Here is a 16,648-nt window from a genome sequence, read left to right on the forward strand (position 1 = left end):
ATTGGTAAGGAAGTGAAGCAGCAGTTACTAATTTGGCAAGAGGGTGGTTGGCATCTTGTGGGTTGTACAGTGACCTTGCTTGAAGTAGATGTTCCTGCGAAGACTGTGTATGTTCTTTAGAACCACAAGGCTCAGTTGTGAGCGTCAGACCAGTTTGTATAACAGTGAGGCCTGGCTTTGAGAGCTACATCAGTTCCTGGATGTCAGGGCTGCTTTTTATTTCTTTCTCAATTGTAAGCCAGACACAAGTGAAAGGCTCAGGGTTTTAAAGAGTCAGATCCTGTACCAGTAATCTATTTATTGCCTCTCAGCTCCAAATTTACTCAGTACCTGGTCTATGATAATGGACCGGACCGTAAGCGTTTGTGCTTTCCAGTGAGCACAGTGTTAAGCTCTGGCCGTGGAAGGCACTGGAGAGACACTGAAGGAGGAAGGGGCTTCTCTTCTCAGTTCCGGAGCGCCATGTGCAGTGTCTGGTTTTCTTGCTCCTGTGCACGGTTGATCGGTAGTGTGGACATGCGAGGACATCTGCTGGTACACTTCCCCAGCCACAGACCCAGAGCAAGCAGCCTTCAGTGAAGGGTCAGTGCTCACCTGCACACGGCACTCTTAACACAGACACCGCACACTCAGATCTCAAACCCACAATGGCACCCTGACAACTTCTGTATGCCCACTCACCACCCACAGCTCACTTGTGCTTGGGAGGTTTGTTTTCTGCTTGTCCGGTGACTGAGGACCAGCTCTGGCCCAGACAACCCATTGACCTTTTCCATCACACAATGACCTGCAACCATACTTTCTTCAATGAGGTGTGAACCTCAGTCTTGGGAAGTGGCTCCCCTTCCAAGTTTGTCCTTCCTAGGGTACCCTTCGGTTTTCTTCATGGCTTTAGAGTTACTTTCCTAGTGTAGGTTTATCATTCTTCATATTACATTCTTCTCTTTTAAGTTACTGTGTGGTTTAATCTGTCTCCTGGTTGGACCTAGACTGAAAGGTAGAGGGTTTTAAGCAGTCAAACCAAATCCCTATCAGCTTGGCTACTTTATTTACTGTTAATGGGGAAAATGTTCAATCTCATAGAAAACAAATTCTTAAAGAACTGGAAACTACCACCTTGGTCTATTTTCTTGCTTTAATTATGGAAAACTTTCACATTGGAAGTTTCTAATCTTCTAGTAGACACTGAAATCCTGATATACATGGTTTATTTTTCCTTCACCACAATTCCACCTACTTGTTGTGGGTATTCTATGTTTATTCTTCTTTCCAGTTTCTGTGCTCCCTTCAAGATTGGATGAAATGCCACACACTTTTAAATAATGCAATTACTTAGCAGAAACAGGCAATTCTTCTTAACTGAATCAAGAAATAAAGGTAGGGTTTTCTCCTTCAAGCATGTTTTTAAAAATATAAATATATTAGGAAAATTATTTTTTTCTTTAATACTCAAAGTGATGAATGTATAGAAGTTATTTTCATATTTAAGACATGCCTCAGCATGGCATGTGAGAGCTTCTCAATGATTTGGCCTTTCCTGCCTCATTTCTTACCATGCCATACGCAGTCAAATCATCTGCTTGCAATTCATTCACTGAATGTGACACATTTTCCTAGGTCCCTGTCCTCTGTATATCTCTTTCCTCTACCCAGAATGTCCCTGCCCCTTGCACAGCCTGGCCAAGTTCCACTTTTTCCTTAGGTAACGGTTCCTTTGCAAAGTCTTCCCGATGATGGTAACATGTCTTATCACCACGAGTCCCTTCCATACGCTTCCATAGTACCTGATCTTTATTTCTATCACAGTCATTATTCCTCTCACTAAAACTATTAACTTTCTTTTATAATTATCTGTTTCTGTGTCTCTCTTCCCTACTATACCATCATTAACCAAGTGCATAAAATAAAAATGTCTAAGTTGAGGGATTATTAAAATTCTGAACAACTATAACAAGTAAGCCATGTGGGAAGTGACTGGAGTCAAAACATTTTACAGTATCTGTATTTTAAAGATTCTGATTGACATAAGACTAAGTGATCATGTTAAAACTTCAAAATTTACCATTAAGAAAAACAGCATATAACAACTACACTAATTAAATGGAAAAATGGCAATGAGAAAAAAACATTTCAATTATTTAAAGAAGGCAAAAAAGAAAAAAAAAACAGGGAGAAAAGCAGGACAAATGGCAAAATAAATGAAAATTAAACATTTTTAGAATTGAATAATGAAAAATACCAGATACTAATACTTGTGAGATGAGGCTAACAGAAGACTCTAAGATGCTAGTATTTGGGCGGTGTGTGTGTGTAAAATAATAAACCCAGAGGAAGTGAAAACCAAAGCAGAAATTAATAAAACAGAAAACAAAGACACAATAGAAAGTAACAACACAGATAAAGTTCTTTAAAAAGAGAAACAGAGTTGACACACTTTAGGTAAAAATAACCAAGGGAAAAAGAAAGAAGGCACACATAAGTAGTATTAGAAATGAAAAGGGGGACAAAACTACAGCTATAGCAGCGATTAAGAAGACAGGGAACTATTACTTATTGACTTTATATCAATAAACTGAAAGCTTAAGAAAATTACTCCTATATGTGATGACCGGGGGAATCTAGGCTTATTGTAGTAATGATCGTTTTGCAGTGTATACAAATATTGAATCATTATGTTGTACACCTGAAACTGTTATATGTCAATGATATTGCAATAAAAATAAACTAAAAATAAAATTATTACTAGAGAAAATAGAAATGAACAAAAATTGATTCACGGAGAAATAGAGAAGCTTTTGGTTTGGTGAACACATGGGAGGGTGGTCTGCCTGGAGAGGGCCTGGAAGCTTTGCGACCCTCCCCCTTCCTTCCCGATGCATCTCTTCCATTTGGCTGTTTCTGAGTTGTAGCCTTTATAATAAGCCAGTGACAGTAAGTAAAGCACTTTCCTGAGCTCTGTAAGTCGTTCTAGCACATTACGAAACCCAAAATGGGGGACGTAGAAACTCCTGAATTCGTAGTTGGCTGGGCAGATAGATGTAAGCAGCCTGGAACCTACTTGTAGCTGGTGTCTGAAGGGAGGGCAGTCTTGTGGGACTAAAACCTTAATTCTGTCGTCTCATGTTAACTCCAGGTAGTTAGTGTCACAAATGAACTGAATTATTGGTGTCAGAACTCACTGGTATCAGGAGGAGAAAAGCTCACATTTGGTGTCAGAAAATGTGGGATTTGCTAAAACGGCCCAGGCCCACAGAAGCATGTGGTCTGGGAAGAGAAAGTCTAAAAGGGCAGGGGATGAGGCACCTTTGATTCCCAGGTGGCCACATGGCCAACCATGGTATGAAGCAGCAGCTATACTGAGGCAAATTACTGAAGGTAAAAGTTACTAATGGAATTTATAGACAGATCCAACTGCCAGTGAATTGTTTCACTGAATGCATAAAGAAAGGCACACCAAGAAGAAAAAATTCAAGTATACAATCCCTTGGTTATTGTTCTTTATAACAGCTAAAATGAAAAAGCTGGGTCAGACTGTGCAGCCCTGTGGAACTGGCTTTATGATAACCGGGATATTTGCCCACTGAATATGCGCGATGCCCAGATCATAGTAAATGGTGAGGGCCCCTTTTGCACTGGCACCTCATGTAACCTCTGCCACAAAATCAGTCAGATTTGCTGTCTCAGCTTTCCCTCATGACTCTTAGAGATAACCAATAAAAACATCAGATTACTTAACAAGAAAATGCAAAGAGGCAGAGGGGAGAGTCAAGGGACTCATTCCAGCAGGGTGGAAATTTGTAAACAGTTATTAAGAAATCGGGTGAATAAAGCAAACATGACAGGAGCAAAACAAAGAGGAAAAAGAAAGAGAAGTGTCGAGGAATTCATCCCAGCAGGGTGGAAGTCTCTAGATGGTTATTAAGGAATGGGACGAATAAAATGAACACTGATGTGTTGAAACAAAGGTCTTAATGTAGTACTATATAAGACCCTTGCTGGTCCCCTACATTAAAGGTCCCCAACTAAGTTTAGTCTATTTACCCCAATTTGCTGAAATTTTAAAAATGGAAAAGGCAAAGATCATAATGAGAAACCAGACCTGGAATCGCCTGGGGCAACAGATTAATCAAGACAAAGACTGACAAAAGGGCTAGCATTTCTTGGCCTCACCCGCTGCTGGGAACCCAAAGCCGAATGCACAAAAGTGAGTAAAGTGGTCGGTGGGGTAGAGAAGTTTCTGGCACCCTTTACATGGGAGCCTCGTGGACTGTGGTACCAAAACCCTTTGGTGAAGTCTTAAGGCAGGCTGCAATTAGATTGATAGAATATAAAAATGTTCAGATTGATAGGATTAAGGTGGAAGTTTGGGTGAAAACTGGAGTGTTTAAACAGGCTTTACAGCAATGTTTTACTGGAATGGATATTATGTCTAAATGGGGGACACTTCCTCCAGAAGTAAAACATAAGGCATGTAAATCGCCCTTCAAGCGATATTAATTGGACATGCTAAATGGAAATAAGACTGCCAGTGGAGAAAAGGAACTGGAGTGTTGGTACCATGTTTCCCGAAAATAAGACCTAGCTGGACCATCAGCTCTAATGTGTCTTTTGCAGCAAAAACTAATATAAGACCCAGTCTTACATTACATTATATTATGTTACATTATATTATATTATATTATACCTGGTCTTATATTGTAGTAAAAGAAGACCGGGTCTTATATTAATTTTTGCTCCAAAAGACGCATTAGAGCTGATGGTCCGGCTAGGTTTTTTTTCAGGGAAACGGTACGAACAAATTTTGCTCAGTAACCCTTTGTGGAGCACAGACTGGGTGGGGCTTATGGCAAAAACCTGTGAGCACCTCTCATTGACAACTAGTGGGATGTTGGACTGGAGGATTTCCATTTGAAAGGCAGTTACTAGCTTGATATTGGACATTAATCTTTTTCCTATCTGATGTCCCTATGACTGAAAGACATAAAATAATCTTGAAACCTGAAATACCTTGAGGTCTTGGGTGATGTCAGAAAAACACTCTAAGGAAAGGTAATGCTTGGAAGAGTTCCAAAATAAAATGGAAATGGTTTATACAGGGGTCCTGTTACAGGGAGGATGCAAGGAGGAGATACAACCAGGAGCCTCTTTTTCCACAGGACTGACTCTGGAACGGAGTGAGGAGCCGCCGGGTTCTATCAGCACTTGGACAGTGTCCTATAAACACCTCTCAACTGACCCACACAGAGCTGCTCAGTTTACGAATGACAGTTCCAAGGTGAATGGACAACATTCGGTTTGGAAGGCCACCCTCTGATGGCAGAAAGTAAAAACAGATCAGCTCAGTGGGCCGACTTGCATGCTGTTTTCCTAGCAGTGACGGAAAAATGAAACAGTAAAAGCATTTGGTTTTTTATTGACTTGTGGGCAATGGAAAACGGGACGACTAAAAGGATGCCTCACAACGCGCAGCCCTATGGAAATCACTCTGGGAATTTATGGGGCACGTAAAAGTAGGACATGTTGATGCCCATCAGAAGAACCCCCTTCCAGGTCTGGGAGGTGACTGAACTACCTTGCAGTAGCCACCTGGGTCCATGAAATGAGTAGACATGGGGGGCTGCAGCAATGCAGAGATGAGTTGAATCTCGGCATATTCAATCTCTTACACCCTCTGAGGCACAAAATGCCAACAAGAACTGTTTTGTCTGCCAACAAGAGAGACAGAGGCTGCAGATGGCTACTGGGAAGATTTCCCGGGAGGAGGCCCCCCACCATAGCTGGCAAGTGGATTATACTGGAACAATGCCGGGAGCTCTGGGCTCCTAACAGGAATAGACACTTAACTCCGGATTTGGCTTTGAATACGCTGTGGTCAATGCAAGTGCTCAGAATACTATGAGAGGATTGAAACAGAACATACCCTGACCAATCTGAGCTGCCAAGTTACATTTCTTCAGATCAAGGGACATGCTTCACAGAACGTAGCATTCAGCAGTGGGCAAAGAGATATCTCACATCAAATGGACATGGTCATGTTGCTCACCATCCTCAGAATAATGGCTTAATAGAGAATTGGAATGGGCAGCTGAAACATCTGCTGTCTAACACGGACAGAGAAAAAGGCATGAAGGGCCGACCTGCACAACTCTGTGTGTGTGTGTGTGTGTGTGTGTGTGTGTGTGTGCGCCCATGGTCAGCATGAGGAGGCTTAAGGGAGGGTCTCAACTAGATAGAGTCCTCTGTTCTTCTGGTACATGTGGCAGAAGGGGGACAGAGATGGGTGCTGCATGAGGACTACAGGTTTTACTTCCTTTCCCACATCACCACAACTTTCTGTTTCCTACCTGATATAGGTCCAAGACTACAAGTGCCAGAAGCAGGGATGATTCCAAAGCAAGAATCTGTAAGTCTACTTTTAAATCTTTATGTCAGAATTCCTAAGAGCTTGATCAGTTGTGTCTTCACCCCATCTGGCAAAACTGGGGTTAACAGTGAATGCAGCTGTATTGCTTAGTGGTAAAAACAGCTCACTAGTTCTGTACCTACGTAACCTTACCCTACACAAATGGCAGTGGACTGAGGGGGTGGTACTTGCTAGACTAATATTGCTGATTCCAACTTAAACCAATTATGGCCAAACATAATGTCCCTTCCAAAGGTGGAAACATTTGGGTGTAAATAGAGAGAAGGAGGAATAGCAGCTGAGGGTAAAGGAATGAATAAATGAGATGTGTAATAAGGGAAGTCCAGTATTACATTAACAGCTTGAAAGATGCTCCAAGTAAGAGGACGTTGTCTCTTAGCTCAGTTATACCAGATGCCTTGAGAGGGTGAAGCCATATATTGCTGAGACCACTCCTGCTTTTGTAACCTGACAAGAATGAGTGGAAACCTGCAAACCTCAGTGGCCTTGTCCTGGAAGACATTTTCATACAGTAGGATGATGGAAAGAACTAATTGTAACTGAATGAGACTAGTAATGTGCCAGCATCTTTTAACTGTTAGGATCTTTTGTTATAAAGGATCTCTAATCAAAGACAGAGGTGGCCTGTGGTATAATAAAAAATATTTGGTCTTTGACCCCAGTTGATAATGAAGATGATGATGAGGATGATAGAGAAGGAGGGGATGGGGGAGGGGAAGAGAAGGGAAGAGAAACAGAAAACCTAAATAAACCACTAAAGACACTGAATTGGTACTTACCATCTTCCTAACAAGACCAGTTTACAGAAAAGTTTTCTCAAGTAGTCATGGAACAAATAATTCCAACCTTAAATAAACTCTTTTCTACTTTATCTTCCAGAGAAACATGGAACACTTTCCAACTCTTTCTATGAAGTTAGAATAATCTTAATACCAAAAGCCAGACAAGATAGTACAAGCAATGAAAATTATAAGCCAAATCATTAAAAACATAGATGCAAAAATTCTAATCAAAATATTAGAAAAGTAAATCAACCATATATTAAAAAGGTAATAATACATCATGACAAAGTCAGGTTTATTTCAGGATTATAAGGGTGAAATGTAGATTTTTTTTCACCTTACTAAATGATTAAAAAGAGAAAAGCATGATCATCTTACTTGACGCAGAAAGAACATTCAATAAAATACAACATGCATTCATGATTTTAAAAAAATTTGAACTAGAAATAAAAGGAACTTCTTTAAGCTGGTACAAGGTTATTTATCAAAAACACTACAGCAGGGCGGACAGGTGGCTCAGTTGGTTAGAGCGCGAGCTCTGGGCAACAGGGCTGCAGGTTCGATTCCCACATGGGCCAGCGAGCTGCGCCCTCCACAACTAGATTGAAGACAACGAGCTGCCACTGAGCTGCCAGTGGCCAGATGGGCTCAGTTGGTAGGAGCGTGGGCTCTCAACCACAAGGTTGCTGGTTCGACTCCTTGACTCCCGGATTCCCACAGGGATGGTGGGCTCCGCCCCCTGACTGAACACGGCACTTTGAGTGGAGCTGCGGCTGAGCTCCCAGATGGCTCAGTTGGTTGGAGTGCAGGCTCTCAACCACAAGTTTGCCGGTTCAGCTCCCGCAAGGGATGGTGGGCTGTACCCCCTGCAACTAACAATGGCAACTAGATCTGGAGCTGAGCTGCGTCCTCCACAACTAAGATTGAAAGGACAACAACTTGACTTGGAAAAAATCCTAGAAGTACACACTGTTTCTCAATAAAGTCCTGTTCCCCTTCCCCAATAAAATCTTAAAAAAAACAACACCCAAAACAAAACACTACAGCAAATGTTATACTTACTAGTAAAACATTAAAACCATTCTTTTTAAAATCAGGAAAAAGACAAGAATTCCTGTTACTATCTATACCATTCTATATTGTACCGGAGAGCCTAGTTAGTGTGGTAAAGCAAGAAAAAGAAGTAAACATGACAAAGATTGGAATAGAAGCAACAAAATTGTCATTATTTGCACATTATTATCTACTTTACTACTATAAAACGTTACTGAGAGACATTAAAGTAGATCCTTATAAATGGAGGCATGGATCATTTTCACGGAAGGAGAGACTCAATGTTTTAAATATGTTAATTGTCCCCAAACTGAATTCAACGCATCCAATAAAAAGATGGTGGCAAAGAAGAGAACTGCCCTATTAGATAACCAAGATTTACTTTAAAGCTATAGTAATTACAACAGCATGCTTTAGTACTGTACTAAGATAGAAAGACTGGCAGAATAAATGAAAAGCCTAGAAATATACCCTTACATATAGGAACTTATGTATGACAGAAGTGGCACTGCAGATCAGAGAGAGGAAGAATGGTCTATTTAATAACTAGAACTAGGAAAACTAGTATAGATATTTCCAAAATATTAAATTTGATCTCTTCCTCACAACATAAAAATCAATTTCTTACAGACTATGGCCTAAAATGCTAAATGTAACTTAAAAATATTTAGTAAAAAATGTTGACTGTTATGATCTCAGAATAGAGACGAATTTCTTCAACAAAACAGAGTTAAGTCATAAGTTTAAAAAATTGATAAATGGGAATTTATTAATATTAAGAGTATTTTAATTAAGAGAAGACCCCCTAAAAGAAAATTAAGAGCCACAGATTGGAAAAAGATATGTGCTACACATAAATTAGCAAAGGATTAGTTTCCTGACTATAAAACAAAAACGTAGTAAGAAAAATGTCTTCATATTAAGATTCTATTTATCACAAAATAAAGCTAACAGCACACTAATACTGGCCAAAGCTGGTCAAATCCTTCTGCTTTTAAGGAACAGATCATGGGAACCCACTCTGCCATCAAAATACCAAATTTGCTTTTATGACTCATAAGCTCCATAACCAATAAGCTATGATATTCAGTTGAGCATGATTAGCAACTTGTGATTAGAAGACTGCCAACTTTTTAAAGAAAACCTCAAGTAGCTTCTACTTTCTGACAAGGTCCATTCATACCCGACTTACAAGAGGGAGAGGAGGGGGAAGAGTCCCATGAGGGCACACAGGCGGGCGGGCAGTGCCATGTGTGCAGTGGGTAACTGCTTTTTTCCATTGGGAAGAGCTGAAGGACGTAAGCAAGGCTCAAAGATGTTCCTGAGACTTGAATTATTGCTATCAAAAGTAAGATACTGGTGTTTCAAATCCCCTATCTGTTATTCCTCCACTATTCCTTTAAAAAGAGGATCATCCGCCAGTCTTCCCTGTCTTCTTCCAGGGATTTCTCGGCTTCAGGAGAAAGTGCACTTTTTCTGATCCGATCTGGGGTCCTAGAAAAGAGCCTTTACCTCCTGGGTGTGTTCTCTACTTAAGATTTCCAGCGAGTCACCCCCGCAAAGTGACTGTGATGTACACGCTCTCTGAATAACACACTGACTCTCTTTATATGGGTTGTGGACCAGAATTCCCAATCAGTCTAGAAGGACATTTTCATCACTGAAATCCATCTACTTTGATTCACTTTAGGTTTTCATGGTAATTTTTCAGCACCTGCAATATTTAAAAATTTTATGGCACAGCTTTATCAGTGAACAAGAAATGAAGTATCACATGTTATTAAAACCTCCTTAACACGTCAGGAAGAATGAAGGAGGGCACCAGAGTACAAATCAACATAATGACTCTTTTATTTCATTCATTTAAATGAAATGTCTTTCTTTAATGGTAGAGACAGTGTCAATGTTAAAATCTGCATTTACACAGAGCTTTCATTTTATACTCCACAATTAGTTAACATGGTACCTCTACAATAGACCTGCAGAGTGAGTTTATAATTTAAAAATAAATATTGAGACAGATAAGGAAAGGTTACGTGCAGTGCCTAATACAGTTAACACGCTGGTTAAGTGCTCTGTAGACAGACGGATCTGAGCCCTGTTTTTAGCATCCACCCCATGAGGTAATAACCGTGTGATCTTGGGCAGGTTACTTAGCTTCCCTGAGCCTCAATTTCCTCCTTGATAAAACACGGTTAACAGTACTAAACTCACTACTGAGAAGATAAAAGGCAGGGATAAAAAAACAAAACATACAGGCATTTTTGTAGTACAATTCCTAACATAGAGTGATTGCAGTGAATGGTTATAAATTATTATATGAGACTTTTTTTGTATGACACTCTTAAAAATACATATACGAGTATATAGTTCTATGATCTCAGGAGTCATTCTTGTTCTCGGGATAAGATCAAGTTACCAAAAAATACTTGAGTACAAAAACATGCTCATAAATAATCATTCCTCTTCATTTGAAACTAAAATAGATAGATGTTAATCAAATACAACTTTTCAACAGACTTCATAAACCAGATGGGATAAGGTAATCAAACAGAACAGAAAGATGAGAGCTCGGGACAGACCACAAGCAGTGAAACATACAGTGCTCTTTAAAACAGGAAGTGTGACAATGGAAGGTTTTTTCCTAAAAAAAGCATGACATTCAGAATAAGAGAACATTTACTAGGTTCTCAACCCTGAAATAAATGCCTTAATTATTTCATTTAACAAAGTTATACTTTAAAGGTAGTAATAAATTAGACTTTCACAATTTAAAATATGCATAATTCGTAGAGGATTGTGTAAGACTAATAAAACTAATAATTACAACAACACTGGCTATCATTTAGTCAGCTAATTATGCCCAAAGTATTTTGTATGGGTTTTCTTATTTAGCCTTCATAATAAATCAGTGAGGAGAGGAAGAAAACAGCTGTGTTATCCCCATCAAGATGAATTAACTGACACTCAGGAAGATTATGTAATTTTGTCCACGGTTATAGTCAGTAAGTGACAGAGCAGAGTTGAACCCAGGGTTGTTATGACTTCAACAACCAATATTCTTTCTGGCCCAAACTGCTTCTCTAGGCAGAACATTAAGACACTTCACTAAATGACCTTGAAGATCCCTTGTAAATCTAGGATCTAAAATTCTTTTTCCTAATGGGTTAGTACACATGAGGGTATTAAGCTCCAAGCCCCTGGCCCTTTCAGCATCTCTCCAACCCTTACCCTCTTTAGGGAAAAAGGCAAGAAAGGAAGAAATAGAAAGGAAGGGAGGATTACTTAAAGTTAAATCTTTCAGATACAAAAGGGTGATCTGTAGTAATGGTGAGCTCTAAGAAAGTGAGAGCACGAGGAAAGGGAAGAATTTATATTGGCCATTAGAGAACTTCCTGACAACAAGAACTGAGACACTGGAACACATTATCAAAGAACATTATGTAGGATAAACTGAAGAAAACACAACCTTGTGAAGGACTGTCAACACACAAATAGTGTCAACATACACACAAGATGGGGAAGTACAAATATAGCCTACTTGGCTCGGCCTCACTTATAATTTAAAATAGAAAACAACAACAAAAAAGAAAGTGGTAAAATAAGCTTGCAGCGGCAGTCAGGAGATTGCACTACAATTCTGCCAGCCTAAATACAATTTAGCAAAATGCTAACCTAAATATTAGCACTACATTTCTCAAAGGACTCATCAATGCACAGGTACCATTTTATATTTTCCTTCAATTTACTATCCATTAAGGCACAGCATCTCTATTTCCTCTGCAAATTCATATTCAGATTGGAACTAGTATTCTATCTAGTCTAGGCTCAACATTAGTTATCTTAAATGCACTGCTAAAATAGAACCCAAATTTTGTTAGTTTCTTAAGTATGTGTTGGGAGACCTCTGAATAAAAAAAATATATATATATCACAAAGATAACTTCCTTAAAAACAGAACAAAACAAAAACCCCACAGAACTTTGTTGGAATTGTTAGACCGAGGAGAGTCTTGTCATTTTCACGCCTGTAGCCCTTTTCTCACCACGTGAAATCACCCACAGGCAAAAATCCAAAGCTGACTTCTTTAGAGAGCTGCAGAGTCAAAAATTTCATTTCTCCCTTTCTAATGTCACCTGAGTTTTGACGTAAACCTTTACTAATCTATGAAAAATGAGAAGTCTCTATGTTCTCTTACCGTCACTATGAAAAGAAATACGTTTCTTTTATGATAATTATGTATTATCAAGAGAAAAGGGGGCTATTTCCACGAAAAAATAGACTCAAGTCAGCCAAATTACTGCTTTTGTATTCCTGTCTGTTTTTCTCTACCACCACTGCCACCCTAACGAGAAGGACCATCTCAGCCTCTGGTCCCACCTACCTGTATACACCTGTTCCTTTTATACAAAACAGAAAAGACTTCCAACCGTGAATTATTTGGTTCTAATGATATACCCCATGGCAATACAGCAGGTGGGAGCATAAGTACTTGTTTCGGGGAGACTTAAAATCTAGAGAAGACCTACCTTGTGAGTAGAGAAGGATCTGCATCTCTAAAAGAACACAGGTGAACACCTGTACGAGGTTCTCCAATCCCAGCAGCTCAAAGGCCTCTCGAAGAGGGTAATCAGAGAGGGGGAGTTCATTGGGCCCAGGCCTCTGGCAGATGACGGGTTCATAGACACCATAAAATTTCAGTGATCTCCCTGGAGGTGGAAGGGGTACCTCATAGAGAATATTATGGATGTAGCTCTCCAGCGGCAAAGGTGGTGGCTGCTGTGAGGTAACCGCCATGTAAAGCTGGATAAGGAATTTCTTGCAGGCCTGCATGAAAGGTAGCGGTGTGATCAAACATATACTTTTTGAAACATACAGGGTGTCTCTGCTGATGTCATAGGAGTTGTATCGCTGGAGTTTCAAAAGGGAAGTCGTATCTCCCTCATCAATACTGCTCGCCAGCGAGTCCATGCTGCAGGAGGAAGAAGCGTACACGCTGCTGGAATGCTCTGCATTGTGCATCTGGTAGAGCGTCTGCATGGCCGTGCAGATTGGCTTACTGGTAACTTCTTCATAGAAAGTGAGAACAAAGCCGTAGGTACGAGAACCATCTTCCCGGGTAATTATAAATGAGTGGAACTGAGGATCTCTAGTGTCAGTCTGTGTTCTGAAAGACAGCCCTTTGGGCATGCACAGCTGTGGAGGAAGGGGGAAAGAGCATCAAAACGCAGCGCGTGAATCAACTCCAGACCAGAAAAAGGGCTGTGACCTGCATCAAGTCATGTAACCTCTCTCAGCCTCCGTCTCTTTATCCACAACACTCGCGACATCAGGGGCTTCAGGACAAAAATGCAAGGGCACTTTACAAATATATAAATACTATTTTTGGAGTAATGATAATATTTCAGAGGAATAGGAAAATAGGTAAAAGCTCACTTAATAAATAGGAAAAAGTTAAAAAGAATAATAAAAACATAATTATTTTCTCTATTTTGAACAGTATGATACTTTATCCTGGAAAAATAAACTGCAAATGCCATGACTGTGATTTACTGAAGCAGAAGGGCAGAAATCAGACATTTCAGATTATTTTCAGTAGATGTTATGCTCTAGGTCTCGGGAACTATCCAGGATAGAGTCAAATTTGGAAATAAAGTTACCTGAAGAATTAAAGATGTTATATTTAAGATACTTAAAATGCATAGGAAATTAGAATTGATTCTTTAAAAGCCTTCTAAAAATATTTTAAATAAAAAAAATAAAACAAATTACAGAAAATTTGAAATATACTAAGAAAAACAGAACTTGTAATTCAACCACCCCAATATAATGATCATTATTAATTTTTATATATTCCTTTCTACTTTTATATTACAATATGCTTTCTGTACAATAGGCACAGAAATAACTTTACCATACATTATTACATTACATTCTTTTCTTTTCCCCAGACTTAACCATTGGTCTGGTGTAAAATTAAGACGTTCTCCCAAACTCCCACATTACCAAGAAACCTCAATTCACCTTAAAAGTTACACATACTTTATTGAAACCGTCAACAAACACTTATTAAATGCCTTTATGACCTAGGCCCTTGAATGGTAATACAATGGTGAGAGAGACAGACATGGCCCCTTTGGAGCTTCCAGTCCAGTAATACCGACAGATGATTTAAAAAAATCATAATTATAAAGTATGGGAACTGCTATCATAGGGTAAATACAGGCTGCCATGGAAAAAAAAAAAAACATAGCAGGAGGACATAAATGAGCAAAGAGGGAGCTACCAGGAAAAAATGAAGAAAATCCAAGCAGAAACCTGAATATAAGTAACAGGTGTTAGCGAAATGAAGAGAAGGCAGAGAAGACAGCATGTGCAAAAGCTCAGAAGGCATAATATGAGGGTCTGAGGAAGTGAAACACGTTCATTGTGGGTGGGCAATGGGATGCACGGTGCGGGGAGGTGACAGCGAACGCAGGAGAAATAACGGGCTCGATCATGAAGGGCCTTGGTGAGTCATGTCCGAAGTCTGAGGAGGACAAGGGGAAGCCTCTGAAGGGTTTTGGTAGGAAGGGGACAGAATTAGTTGTGCCTCTTTTAGCAGATCAACTTTTCTGCTTTGAAGGGCAGTGGTTCTCAAAGGGGTTCCAAGGAGGCAGCAGGAATGCTGCCAGGCCTTGGGGTCATCTCTGACTTCTCTCCCTCTCACCCCATATCCAATCCACTAAGAAAGACCATCATTTCTACCTTTAAAAATATATCCAAAAATGAATTACTTCTTCCTATTTACACTTATTACGCTCATCTAAGCCACATTCTTGTCTTGCCTGGTAACTAATATCCTGCTAACCAGTCTCCCTGTTTTTGCATTTGTCCTCCATAACCTAATACCCATAGAACAGCCAAAGTGATCCTTCAAAATATGATAGACCTTGTCACTCTTCTCAAAACCCTTCAGTGGTCCCATCTCACTAGAAGCAAGTCAACGTATGAGAAGTCTGGCTAACGTGAAGGTGCCATGCTAGGGAGGCCATTTGGAAAGATCACACAAAGACAGAGGGAGCCCAGGAGACCTACCTGTGAGTGAGGGAGTGAGTGAGTGAGTGAGTGAGTGAGTGAGTGAGTGAGCCTTCAGACGATCCCAGTCCTCAGCCTTCAAACTGCCCTAACTGACATCCAGTGAAACAGAGAGGGGTTACCCTGCCAAACCCTACCCAAACTGCAGATTGGGAAGCACCCTAATGGTTTTGTGTTTAATATCAAGAGTCAACAAACAACTGCCTGTAGGTCAAATCCAATCTGCCACTTGTTTTTGTAAATAAAATGTTACTGGAGCACAACCACGCTCATCTACTTAAGTGTGTATGGCTGCCTCTGCACGAGGACAGCAGAGCTGAGTGACTGTGACAGACACTGCATGGCCCCTAAAGCCTCAATTGTTCACTATCTGGCCCTTTCTGGAAAAACTGCCAAGCCACTTAAGTAGTATTGGGATGATTTGTTATGCAGCAGTAGATAAGAAAATGCTCCTTTACTTCCTTTAAGTCTCCACATAAATACTACCTTAAAGAGGCCCTCTTTACCTTTCCATTAACAACAATAACAAAAAAGTGTTTTCATCCTATAAATGCCATTAAAACATAAACTTCTCCTCTAAAAAGTCTTTATGGAATGAAGCAATTAAAATCTCGCACCACTCTGTGTGTGTGTGTGTGTGTGTGTGTGTGTGTGTGTGTGTGTGTACAGAGGGGTGCCAGAAAATGTATCCACATTTTAAGAAAGGAAAAAGTTGTATTAAAATGGTAATATATACCGATAACAAAAGATGAATGAATACAAGTCACGTTTGACTTCTGCAATTACAAGAGGTGCTCAAAGTGGTTACCATCAGCGTCCAGACACTTCTAATTACGGCAACCTTGACCAAAGTGTCAAGGTTTGACATTGCTTGAGCAACCTTGACCAAAGTGTCCACCTGTAGCCATATTTTTGGCACCCCCAGTATATAGTATATTCACACACATTACTTGTTTCTCTAATTTTGTTTAATCTCTCGATTGTAAACTACTCAAGGACTGGTAATAACCTTAAACATTCCAGAGCAGCACACATGGAAGAATTTTCCACAGTGGCCTGTACCAATCTACATTCCCACCAGCAGTGTACGAGGGTTCCTTTTTCTCCAGTCTCTCCAACACGTGTTATTATTTGTCTTGTTGATAACAGGCATTCTAACAGGTGTGAGGTAGTATCTCATTGTGGTTTTGATTTGCATTTCCCTAATTGCTAGTGAAGCTGAGCATCTTTTCATGTATCTGTTAGCCGTTTGTATATCTTTTTGGGAGAAGTGTCTGTTCAGGTTCTCTGCCCATTTTTAATTGGATTATTT

At 39.9% G+C, this 16,648-nt stretch overlaps 1 protein-coding gene across 2 annotated transcripts in view; it reads right to left on the minus strand.

Moving 5' to 3' along the window:
- Window positions 1–16,648, minus strand: part of DENND5B (DENN domain containing 5B) — a 149,265-nt gene that overhangs the window by 61,026 nt on the left and 71,591 nt on the right. For both annotated transcript variants that reach the window (XM_033116984.1, XM_033116985.1), the window contains one exon: window positions 12,789–13,455. In XM_033116984.1, the coding sequence (XP_032972875.1) occupies window positions 12,789–13,455 (667 nt within the window). The remainder of the gene's footprint in view (window positions 1–12,788; window positions 13,456–16,648) is intronic.

The sequence above is a fragment of the Rhinolophus ferrumequinum genome, chromosome 10 (assembly GCF_004115265.2).
Source record: "Rhinolophus ferrumequinum isolate MPI-CBG mRhiFer1 chromosome 10, mRhiFer1_v1.p, whole genome shotgun sequence".
NCBI lineage: Eukaryota > Metazoa > Chordata > Mammalia > Chiroptera > Rhinolophidae > Rhinolophus > Rhinolophus ferrumequinum.